The sequence below is a fragment of the Perna viridis genome, chromosome 1 (assembly GCF_037379345.1).
Source record: "Perna viridis isolate PV_CMFRI_1.1 ecotype Kerala chromosome 1, ASM3737934v1, whole genome shotgun sequence".
NCBI classification, from domain to species: Eukaryota; Metazoa; Mollusca; class Bivalvia; order Mytilida; family Mytilidae; genus Perna; species Perna viridis.
The window spans coordinates 44,844,491-44,856,903 of record NC_142445.1 but is presented as its reverse complement, the minus strand read 5'-3'; the positions used below and the strand labels follow the sequence as shown (position 1 = coordinate 44,856,903).

Sequence of the window (12,413 nt, the reverse complement as noted above, 5' to 3'; positions counted from 1 at the left end):
TGTAAACCAACTTAATTTGGTGTTTCAGGATATCAATTCAATCCTGCTACATTTATTCCTCTGACAAAATATCTACTTAATGTTTATTCTGTAATTAATTAGTTTACAGTAAACAGTAAGTATTATGAAAATTGACAGTTTGGTAGTATATATAATTACAGAAAAATCAAATACAAGGAGAAAACACTGCTTTATATGATTATATTCTTTGATGTTACTTTACATTTTACTTCTACTGTTATAGATTAATATAGGGGACATAGATGCAATATTTAAATTGAGATTATACTTTGGTGATGACTACACGGGATCTCCATGGTTTCTTCAAAGTGTAAGTATCATATAGTTAATAACAGTTAGAATGGTCAGATAAGAAATAATAAAAATATTCTTTTTTGTTTTAAGTGTGTGAAAACTAACGCATGTCATTTCCTTTAAAAAAGAAAATTTTGTCACTGTCTTGAAATTATTCTTGCAGTCTAGTTGGATACAAATGTTTCTAATTGTGTAATTTTCATTGAAAGCATAGAATATGTTTTTTTTTTTTCGCAGATAAAATTGAAGGACCATGACACTTTGCAAGAAGTCATCGTCAAAGTAAACAAAGAATTAGTTGGAACTGAAGACAATCCCGATGCTAGTATAGAGCTGCCTGTTATTAAGCCTGATTTACCTCCCTTGCAAGGTAAACATGATTGTTAAATGTTTCATAATCAAAACTACTAACCTATGTTCATGTCCTTTGATTAAAGTTATACGTAGAGGAAAGTAATATGCAAGGAATCTATATATTTATCCTTATAACATTCTAAGTTATGATTTAGATTTAATGTTTTGTGAATTGTAGACTTTTTTCTTTTGTTTGGATACTGTAACTAACATTGTTTTCTGTCTAAATTTCATCATGACATAGGGTTTTGCTATTGTTTAGCTCATATCAAAATATTCACCAGATGGAAGGGATTCAGAGCTTTTGTTCAAATATTTCTTTTACTGCTGTAGATTTTATTGTACACCTATTTATTTTTAGTGGATGTATTACAGTATACTGCTGTCAGTCCATTCACACATACTAGAATAACTGAAAAACTCTTTGGTGGATTAAAATTTTTTTTGTGCTATGTTTTTTCTTAAGTTAATTATATTTTATGTTCTTAAAGTTATCAGGTTTGAAAATGACAAAAAAAAGGGAATGGACATTTTATGTGTTCTAGTGTAGCTGTGTTTCAGATTGATGAGGTGATATTTTGCAACACCAAATGATTGATTTTGTTTTCTCATTGTTTGCAGAGGATGAATTTACACTGTATGTAGCTACAGGTAACCAGGATATGGCTGACACTGAGGCAGATGTATTCTGTTGTTTGATTGGTCAGTTTGGTGATACTGGGAGAAGGAAGTTATCTAAGTCAAATAATCCTGTTCTTTTTAAACAAGGCCAGGTGAGCATTGTTTAACTCTTACTATTTACATTTTATTATACAATCATCACTTTTTACACAAATACAAGTTGCTTGTGTACATGAACAATTTTTCCTTTAATTTTAAGGCATACCCATAATTATTTGAGAATGCTATGTAAGAAAATCCTCAAACATTCCATGAAACATGAAATCATCATTTACACACCTGATTTACAAGTATCAGGTCTATTTATGTGACATATCCTCTGAATATGCTATAAACTGACCAACATCTTTACACTAAAACATCTATGGCCCTCTAAGGACGAAGATACTTTGATAAATTTCTACTTTTATTGTTCCTGAGCTCCGATGGACAGGCAGGTATTAATAGTTTAATTAATATGATCATGAGTGCCAAAGAACACTTAGATTTAACGAGTGAGCAGACTTGTTCTGTGCAGACGTTAAATCTTAATGAGTTCTTGGCACAAGTGATTATATTTTGGTTATTCATGATCACCAATTAATTATCCTATGTATTATATAGATGTTCTCCATATTTGTTACTATTTTCAACATAAATTTTAAATTTAATGAACAGTGGATTGATGTTCAAGTTGTGATGATGGCCGGAAGAAAGTCAGAGTGAAATGATAGAATTTATTTCACAGTGAGAATTATTGAAAATTTTTACACTTACAACATTTGGTAAATCACTGCTCTCTATATAATAAACTGTTTTAGCCTTGTCCATGTGTTTCCTTCTGTAACAGTGTCTTGAAGTTTTAATTCATTCTTACTGTACGTATGCCATATGGTGGAATTCATTTGTGGGAAAATTCAACAACAACTTTCTGTTTATAGAGGACTTTGCTTATTTTTGTTATTTTATGTTTTCGAACGTTGAAATTTTTGTTGCACTTTTCTGAGCAACTACTAATCACATTCTTTCTACAGGTATGCCATATGATGGAATCCATTTTTGGAAAAATTCAACAACACTTTCCTGTTAACTGAGGACTTTGTTTATTTTCCTTATATCGTGATTGAAAGCAGGGGTATCACTAATGAGCCGTTGCTCACAGATTTCTTGGCTTTTTTAATTGCAGTATGAAACAATAGTATTGTGTTGTCGATAAAACAGCCTGTAAATATTTTATAAGATCTGGCATCATATTGAATTGTGCATAGAACTGTTCAAAGGGAGTTAATCTAATTAAAGGGATTTACGTGTTAAAATCTTGAGGGATGCAGATCCAGTCACGCTACACTATTTGTCTTGTTTTTCTTGAACTGATTGGTAATTGTTTCATCAGTTCTTTCCTGTTTTGAAATTTTTAAAACATGATTGAGTCATTAGATTACTAACATGTAAGTTTAAGAAAAAAGTGCATCATTTTCTAAAATCATTTCCATTGCTATTTTCAGGTTGATGAATTTACAATCAAAGGTTTAGACTTGGGTAAACTGAAGAAAGTTGTCATTGGTCACAATGAGAAGGGTAGAGGAAGGGGATGGTACTGTGACCGTGTTCAAATAAAATCAAAACTACATCCTGTGATGAAAGTGTTCCCTTGTAACAGGTAACCATAATTTGTGTATGTTCTCTATATCTTGCTATATCTATCGGTTGTTTTCTTTAGAATGATGAGTAGTTCTGTTAAGCTTTATCACAGTAACAAAAAAATTACATTTTTTCTCTTCTTCTTTTCTTTAAAAACAGTTATCTCATTCAATAATAAAAGTGAAATGATTTCTATAAATATTTTTAGGTGGATGGACACAGGATGTGAAGATAGAAAACTGATGAGAGAGTTGTTTTATATTGGAGACTTGCCTGTTGTTTCATCACCTACTGCTAGTTCTAGTATGATCTGTTCAATACTTTTCATTATAAAAGCCTTAAGAAATAATTTACAAAAAATCATTTGTTAAGAGAACTGTTTTTTTTAACACTGAATACAGGAATTTTGTTAATATGCAGATCCTTACTTTAGCCAGGTTTACAATGCATTAAATCTGGTATGACTTACTTCAGAATATAATTGGTTTAAACAGAAGCAAATTGTTTTTGAAAATGCAGGTTTGATTTCGAGTTAGACAAAGTAAACATATAACCCTTTTTACATTGTAAATGGCTACAGACAACATTGAAATCTTATGGAATATTTGTTGTGATGTTGAATTTCATTGGATTGTGTTCAAAGTTTTAGAATACCAGTCCTTAGATTAACATCTTCAATTGTTCACAAATTGGCATGTATTATGTTTAAGATCTCATAAGTATATTTGACAATAGCATTATAATGTATAATTGTATGTACATTGTATTTAAAGTTTTTTTTTTATCAATCTCAATTTGATAGTCACAAATAAATGGCTCCACGTGCTAATAACTGGTTAACTAAACGTACAAAATCCAGTTATTTCTTATTGATAGATACAAAATATTGTGAATATACTAATAAGATTCTGTTAATTTTAACCATTTAGAGGGTGTATACTCCTGTACAGTAACTACAGCTGACAAAGAAAAATTACCAGATAAGGGATTAAATAGAAGTGAGAAATCTCGTAAAGTATCAGTGATGGTTTATGGTAGTAAATCTGTAGCAGGTCCTATAGAATTAGACAATACTGGTCAGGATAACTTCTTGCCTGGTCATGTTGATGTGTTCAAGGTATGGACTACTCAATAGATTGTTATCATTTACTGTAAACCAACTTATTTTCATCATTCAGGATATAAAATCAATATAACTGCTACATGTATTTATTTTTCAGACTACCATTCTGTCCAATATCTATTCCTATAATAAAGGAACTTATTTGCATGGGGTTATTTTACTGACTTTTTTTCTCTTTTGCTTTTGAGATTAGTTAAAATTGATTGTTGCAGCTTACAACATTTAAACACTCATCAGAATACATTTTAAACTTCCAAAGGCCTGTTTCACTAGTCAAGTTTTACCATTTTAAATGATGACTATTTTCACTGATCGTTATTATAGTACTGATCCTTTAAAACTGTGTTGGCAAATCTAAATTGTTTATATGAACTGTTGATAAAATTTCATTTTTATCAAATGAGAAAAACATATGTACTTTTTCCAGTTCATGTGTTTAGTTCCTGACGATGCCAACAACATTTTTGTCTGTTATAGAATGTTGGCTTCAGTGAGAAAGGTATTTTGGCTTCAATCTGTTGAACACATAAGAGTATGAGTACACTGCATTTGACTGAAACGTGTTGACTGAAAATATTCGCTCACTTTGTATAACTCTCCATCATTGATTTTCATGAAAAATTAAGTAGGTACTAAAAAATAAGCTTTGATTGGCCTGTGATAAGATTGTAAAAAGGAAGAAGATATTTTTTGCTGTAATGACAGTATGTTTTCAGGGTCTTTCTATTGATGTTGGTGAAATACAGAAGTTAAGGGTATGTGGAGGTTATGAAGAGGATCCTGACCCTGTCTGGACCACAGAGAAGGTACAAACTACACTGTATGATTGTACAACTAATGCGTTTAGTTGAAACTTGAAAGTATATTATATTTGAATCACCTTTGTCCTTCTGTCCTTCCGTCTGTCATGCCATCCTTTCAATTTTTTTCTTTAAAACTATCACTGCTCATAATAGATAAATTGTATTCAAATTGGGGTGTTCAGCATTATATATACATTGTAAGTTATAATAGCAACTTCTTGTATTAGTTGGGGTGCACCTAGCACGACAATGTTGCCTCTACATACAATCATGTCAGCATATTCTGGGGCTTATTTGGTTTTCTGTAGTACCCTTAATTACTTTAGAATTAGGCATATTTTGTTTATTCATTGATAATGGAAACTAAACAATATATGTATCATTTGTGTAATCATGTTTTTTTTGTAAATACAAAAAAAAGTGGCTTTATATTTCAGATCGAACTGGAAGACGACAACACTAAGGATGTTTTGACTTTTGACTTTTCACATTGGGTTGGTGAGGTCAATGGTGACATCAGAAAAGAACTACCAGTAATGAGACTAGGAAAGTCTCAAAAGCAAGGTAGGAAACCAGAAATGTCATTTTTTTTATCATTTTAATGTCAAGGCAGCCTATGAATGAAAGCCATCCAATTCATTTATGTGAAGATATTTTACGATCAAACCTGTCCTAGCCACCACCTGTATTCAGCAATAATCTGTTTTAAAGGTCTATATTTAAACTTTCCCTGTGTAGTGCATTTCATGCAAAATTATCCTATATCTAAAGAACTAGTTAAATGAATAATAATGTAAAGGTAACAGCATAATATTTTCTTTGCAATTTTCGCAGTTTCTACATGACAGAGTAATTAAAGATTTAGTACAATGCTTTAACATGATGAGTTGCACACCATCTCTAACTTAAACTTCCTGCCTGATAGGAAATAAATTGATAAATTTAGTATGTTCAACAGGAAAAAAACTTCAATTTTCTCACCTTCTTAAAGACACAATGACTTAGGATTTTGTTACCTGCTTTGGCATATTAAGTGGTGATTCATGTTCTTATTTTATCCAAACTTCCTGTTAGACAGGACTTACTCTTTGTAAATTTTTAACATTTCAATTTTAGTTTTATATGTTACTACTTGGCAGTTTGCTTGCAGTTACAGAAAAAAGATTTAAAGTTTTGCTGAAGTCTGTTAAGTGAAGGTGATCATCAATCTTAAAAAATTCCCAACTCAACATCCTTTCTACGGGAAAAAATGATGAACACAAAATATTGTGATAAAATTACATTTTGACTACCACTCTAAATTTTTTTTGTAGATTTAAGAACCTTTATTTACAATGCAATTACAAATGTTTACTTTAGTGTTGCCCTACCATGTTGAGATCCATACCAGTGAAGAAGAGATGAATGCAAATACTAACTCTCCTGTGTTCATTACCTTGTATGGTATGCTGGGAGACTCAGGGAGACGTCACCTGGTGAAGAGCAGGAATAACAAAGTCAAATTCCAAACTGGACAGGTTTGTACAGTTGTTTTCCTGTTCCCTTAACTGAGAAATTATTTGTTATATATTATTGTAATGATGAGCAGAGTAAAAAGCTGGTTCTTTTAAACTCATAAATTAACTAACACAGAAAAGCTTAAGGTCAATTGAAGATGTTTAGATTAATTTTCATATCATTTCAGATAGACATATTTACTGTGAATGCAGTAGATTTAGGAGAACTAGAGAAAGTAGTGATACAGAAAGGTCATGGTAAACCATGGCTCTTAGACAAAGTGGTGGTGAAAACTTCAGACTTTGCTGCTCAAGAGAGCATTTTTAATCATAATGAGTAAGTTTATTAAGGTTTAGCACTTGACACTTGAAGTGGGAGGTATAATGTGATAACCTCAGAAAAGTTGCAGGTCTGTCTGACGTCCCAGATGGTTTCCTGATGGTAACTTTAGAAGATATTGGTGGGTCTTTTTCAAACTTTGTACAATTATTGAGTGTCACGAAATACAGATTTCAAATTTCAACTTCGATTTGATAATTTACACAAAAGTTATGGCCATTTTAAGTTTTTTTTACCCCCTCCTCCAATTTTTTCCAACCTGGAGAAGTATCATTTAGTGCTCATTGGATGCCCTATTTTTTTAAGTACCATCCAATATAAAATTTAGCCACTGCCATTAGTAAAGGTGACTCAAACCCACCAATAAATGTTTTCCCTTACTATAGAGATTTGATATGTTATTTTAGAAAACCCTACATTCATGTCCCGCCTAAATCAACCAAATCAAGAATGTAAATTTTTTATATTTTTTGCAATGTGCCAAATTTTTTTTCTAAATCCGTTTGATTTTTAAGCTAACCTGGCCAAACTCCATGTGAGCTATTGCCATCACTTGATGTCTGTCGTCGTCGGTCCATCGTCATTAAAGATTTTTCAAAACTCTTCTTCTCTGATACTACTTTACAAATTGGAACCAAACTTGGTATGAATATTCCTTGGGGTATCCTGCTTAGAACTTTAGTGGGAAGTTTTGATCTGTCGAAAAACATGGCCGCTGTTACTAAAAATAGAACATAGGGGTCACACAGTAGTTTTTTGCTTATATCTCCAAAACCATTAGGTTTAGCTAAATTCTGACAGGATAAAAGTGTTCAGCATGATGAGATCTATCTGCATTTCGTTTTAATCTGTTAAGCTATGTTGGAGTTATTGCCCTTTTTCAATGGTTTTTGCTATTTTTAATGTTTTTTCTTTCAAAAATCTTTTCCTCTGACACTACTTTACCAATTGAAAGTAAACTGGGTATAAATGTTCCTAAGGTTATCCTTCATAGAACTGATGTGGGGATTTTTTGCTGAAATGATCCTTATGATAAGTCCTACCAAAGTCTTCTTGAGTCAAAATTGTTGGACAACTTCTTGTAAAATTTATTGCCCTTGAAAGACAAAATTCAACCAGGTGAGCAATTCAGGCTCCTGGGAGCCTCTTGTTATTTCAAACCAAATGACAACTAAAACTGGTTTTGTAACTGTTATGAATTTTATTGGTTTTTGACATGCATGAATCTTTTTATAGGGACTGCTAATTATTTATTAAAATTAATTTACTATGACATATTGGTTTGAAAGTGTGTTAAATGTGAATTTTCATAGTCAAGTTTAACATCTGTGTTGAAATACTTAATTTTATAATGAGCCAGCTGATGTAACATTTTTTGAGAATTTTTACTTGTGCTTCCCTGTTGTCTGCAAAACTAATATAATACAATATCTATGTAGTTGGATAGGACAGAAGTCAGATCAGTCCAGGGAAGTGGAAGAAACAATCAGATTATCAGCTGTTCAAAACAGTCATGTTGTCATTCCATCCCTAGGCTCTGATGGACTCCCTACATCAAGTATGTTTTTAATGCTCTACACATAACTGTTCGTAAATTTCTATATTTATGCATTTAGTAGGACAGTAGCTCTTCAAATCAGTAAATATACACTGTAAACAGTAATTTTGAAAAAGATATTCTTGTTTGTGAATTTACAGGAATAATATATCCAAAAAGCCCTATACATGTATATATCAGCTTATGTCTTAATTGTTTAATAAAGCAGATATTTAAATGAATACATTTGTTACTTGATAATGTTTACTTTCACTTTGTTTCTGTTCCCACAACTTTTAAGAATGGCAGGGAAATCCAGGTGAAGAAAGGCACTCGTTCACTTAATGGGCAAATTTGAGGGCACATCTTGCAAGCATTATCATATATTAAGGTACAATTGACTGAAAAGGGTAGAGTGTTTATAAAACCCTTCTAAAAGTGAAAAGAGCCCATGCTTTCTCGAAATGGTCAGTACAGAACAGTAAAAGGACAATGAGATTTTAAACTTAATTTATACTTAATATTTTTTTTTGTTAATAGAAGGTAGATGGAAATTGACAGCAGAAACTGGTGGTAATAAAGGAGGAGATAACTTTGGTGATATTGTCATGGTGATGTCTGGTGATGATGGTGAGACAAAACCAGCCAAGTTGACAACAACCAGAGAAAAACCATTCCAAATTGGTCAGATTGATGTATTTGATGTAGGTTTTTTTCATACTTCTCTAATTTTTACCCATTATGTGGTATCATGATTTTTTGACAGTCTATCAGTTGACATATAGTTGTCAAGGGTGACTTGAGGGATATTTAAAACAGGGTTTGGATTAAGAATTGTTTTAATGGAAGGAAGCTCCCTTTCTTTTTTGCACAAATTTCCTTTTTTTTTTTCATTTTAGACTTAAAACCAAAAAAAGTTTAAATATTTAATACAGTCGAACTTCACTCATTCGAACTTGTATGGCTCAAACACCCAGGATTATTTGAACACTATTCAAAGCACCAAACTTTTCTCCTATATAATCAATGTTAATAACTATGAATTTTTCGAAACTCAAACTGACTAGTTGGTCTGTTTGGTAATAAATCTTAGAAATTAAATCTCACTAACTTGAACTCGTCAGCCATTTTGTCAGCTTGGGTAATAAAAGGTGTCAAAAAGTGAAACCCTGTCATTAATCAAAGTGTCATTTTAGTTAATTACAGGTAATATCTAAGTCATCACTAATTAGGTAGTTTTAATCTAACATTGTATTGATTGAAGTTCGGGAATGTTCCGAAGTTGGCACAATGACATCAAAGAAAATAAGATAAAAACAAATTATTGACCAAGGAACTCAAACTCTGAAAGTTTTTAATGCACACACAGCACTTTTATTGTCCACAAATCAACAAAACCTCCCGAAAGCCAGTGCAAAATATCTAAAAATAACAAAACTTTGTGGGAAGTAAGTAGTTTCTAACGATAAAGTCGAACTCAGAATGGCTACTAAAAAATCCAGAAAAATACAAACTTCAATTTCTCGAACTCCTGATAACTCAAACACATTTCAATGGTTCCTTGGAGTTCAAGCTACTGAGGTTTGAATATCTATCCTACTCAAGAACAAGAAATATAATGAGGGATTTATTGTTACTTTTAATGAGAGCATTCCTTTTTTTTGGAGTAAAATCCCTTTCTTTTTTTTTGGTTATAATTTTCCATTTCAAAGTTATGCAACTTACTACCAATACTAAATAGTCTTTCATGCCTTCAAAAGGAAATAATCAGACTAAAAGTTTGTACAAGTTAAAGGCTTTAAATTGCAACTCTTTTTAAACTGCTTCACACATTATAATGAAATTCTGAAGGTAGTTTAGATATCATTTGTATATGAATGAGGAAACTTAATGTCAGGCCACTGCAACAGGAAATATAATACCTGACTCATGGGTTTAACATGCTATAAATCTGCTTGCAGCACAGAGTATTCTCTTTGTGAGTTTGCCTACAGTATTTCTAGTTTATTTCACAGTATTGTTCCTTACACCAATATCATATTGAAAACTGTTTGAATTTTAGACTCAGTTCACTGAAGACTTTGGAGAGCTATACAAGATAAGACTAGGATTTCAAGAAAACACTTCTCATAAAGGCTGGTTGATAAAGAAAGTAAGTGATAAAAACAATACTGAATCATCATAAGGAAATGAAACCTTTGGAAAATTATGCTTTTACATTTGAAAATAGATTTTTTCGTTGAAATAATTTAAAATTTGGTTTGTTTAAGTATTTAATTTTTCTATTAAATTGAATTAAATATACTTCTTTATTTGTAATGCTGTTATTAATGATGCATTATGAGACATTTTGTCATTAATTTATTAGTGGTAGAATCTCAGACCAAAACACTGTAGTGTTGAATATTTCAGATAAGATGTGAAGATTTGGATACAGGTGATGTATTTGTGTATGAGGTTAAAGATTGGTTAGTAGTTGATGAAGCTAATGATGGATGGAAGGAGGTACCTGCTGCGTGGCCTGCAATTAATGTACCCAAAGGTATAAAAGAAATCCAGTGTTTATAGTCACATTTTCTTGTGAGTGCTCCATGAAACTTGCTTTTACTTTTTACTTAGTATCATCCACCTAAAGTATAGATTTCAGTTATCAGATTTTAATATTAACTCTTTTAAGTTATAAGGAGTCAATTTGGGTCAACCCCTCAAAATCAATGTCTTTTATTGTTAGTCTGATTTTGAAGATTTTTGTATTAGATTCCTAATGAAAATCTCAGCCTGCTTTTATGTCAGGTTTCAGATATCTCTTATGATTTTTGGGTCTTAATGGAGCAAAGAGGTTCAAATGGGTAAATTATTTTTTTATAAATGCTTTATCTTGGATGAAAGTCTTTTTGACTTACTCAGTATTCTAGTAAGTATAATCTGCCTAAAAATTTGTAATTTTAAAATCTGCTCTCCACAATTTAATCTTTTTTATTGGATATTTAGTGTACAATAAAAAGGATTAAATTGTGGAGAGCAGATAATTTGTTGCAGAAATGAAAGACAGTGCATATAATAGATGACTAACAATGACACATATTTAAATCAAAATTAGTTGCACATTGCATTTCATTTATTTTTGTGGCTTTTCAAGGTTTTTGAAAAGATTTGTATGAATAGGTTATTTTATTCTAGTATTCAACAAATTTTGATTGGTACTAAGTGTCTTTTGATTCTTTTATTATACTTGTATACAAGAATTCTGTTGTTTTTCCAGTGCTACAGTACCAAGTGAGAGTATATACAGGTGATGTTGGCAGTGCTGGTACTGACTCTGATGTCTATATATACATACATGGAGACATGGGTTCTACTGGCAAACGATTACTGAAGAAATCTAAGACACATGATGATAAGTTTGAGAGAGATCAGGTACACTGTGACAATCACAATGTATAAACATATATAAAAGTTCTGACACTTGCTTCCTCATAATTTCATTAATGCAAACTGATACTATTTTAATTATTTTATAGTTCAGCATTTCTGAATTACCTGTGAAACACTTCATGAGTTTTCTTAACAATATCAATATTGAAACTGAAATTTACTTGTAAATTATAGTTATATAATGATTCATTTAGTTATATCATTTACATTAAATCATTAAATGCCATCAAAGAGAATTGTGCTTTGTTAATACAATCCACAATTGTCTACTTTGCAGGAGGATTTGTTTATTGTTGAAGCTGTGTCATTAGGACAGTTGTCTAAAGTAGTGATTGGTCATAATTCTGAAGGTTTTGGTAAGTGTTAAGGTTTTCTCAATTTATTTTAGTGCATTTTTTTAATCTGCAGGCAGAATCTGCTTGACCATAGGCCCGTAGATATATCATATGTGGTAGGTTATGTGTTGGAAAAGATTTAGATGAAATGTAAAATGTGATTTTCTATTATACTAGAATAATTTGTGTGATTTGTAACAAGATTTTTAATTGGTTGGTTCTCTGTGATCTAACAGGGTTGTTTTTTTTGTATAATCTGGCTTGGTACTATGACATCATTAATATTGATTTGTCCACATTCTGCAATTCAGATAATCCCAAACAAAAAACATTTGGACTTACAAATAAATTATAAATATTTGGACTTTTTTGCT

At 31.3% G+C, this 12,413-nt stretch overlaps 1 protein-coding gene across 11 annotated transcripts in view; it reads left to right on the top strand.

Moving 5' to 3' along the window:
* The window catches only part of LOC148628941 (uncharacterized), a 69,244-nt gene that overhangs the window by 44,869 nt on the left and 11,962 nt on the right, over positions 1 to 12,413 (top strand). For all 11 annotated transcript variants that reach the window (XM_088541256.1, XM_088541243.1, XM_088541209.1 and 8 more), the window contains 16 exons: positions 245 to 331; positions 553 to 685; positions 1,291 to 1,442; positions 2,835 to 2,989; positions 3,179 to 3,273; positions 3,900 to 4,087; positions 4,810 to 4,899; positions 5,334 to 5,460; positions 6,256 to 6,413; positions 6,581 to 6,729; positions 8,172 to 8,290; positions 8,810 to 8,973; positions 10,332 to 10,421; positions 10,682 to 10,811; positions 11,532 to 11,686; positions 11,982 to 12,060. In XM_088541256.1, the coding sequence (XP_088397382.1) occupies positions 245 to 331; positions 553 to 685; positions 1,291 to 1,442; positions 2,835 to 2,989; positions 3,179 to 3,273; positions 3,900 to 4,087; positions 4,810 to 4,899; positions 5,334 to 5,460; positions 6,256 to 6,413; positions 6,581 to 6,729; positions 8,172 to 8,290; positions 8,810 to 8,973; positions 10,332 to 10,421; positions 10,682 to 10,811; positions 11,532 to 11,686; positions 11,982 to 12,060 (2,071 nt within the window). The remainder of the gene's footprint in view (positions 1 to 244; positions 332 to 552; positions 686 to 1,290; positions 1,443 to 2,834; positions 2,990 to 3,178; positions 3,274 to 3,899; positions 4,088 to 4,809; positions 4,900 to 5,333; positions 5,461 to 6,255; positions 6,414 to 6,580; positions 6,730 to 8,171; positions 8,291 to 8,809; positions 8,974 to 10,331; positions 10,422 to 10,681; positions 10,812 to 11,531; positions 11,687 to 11,981; positions 12,061 to 12,413) is intronic.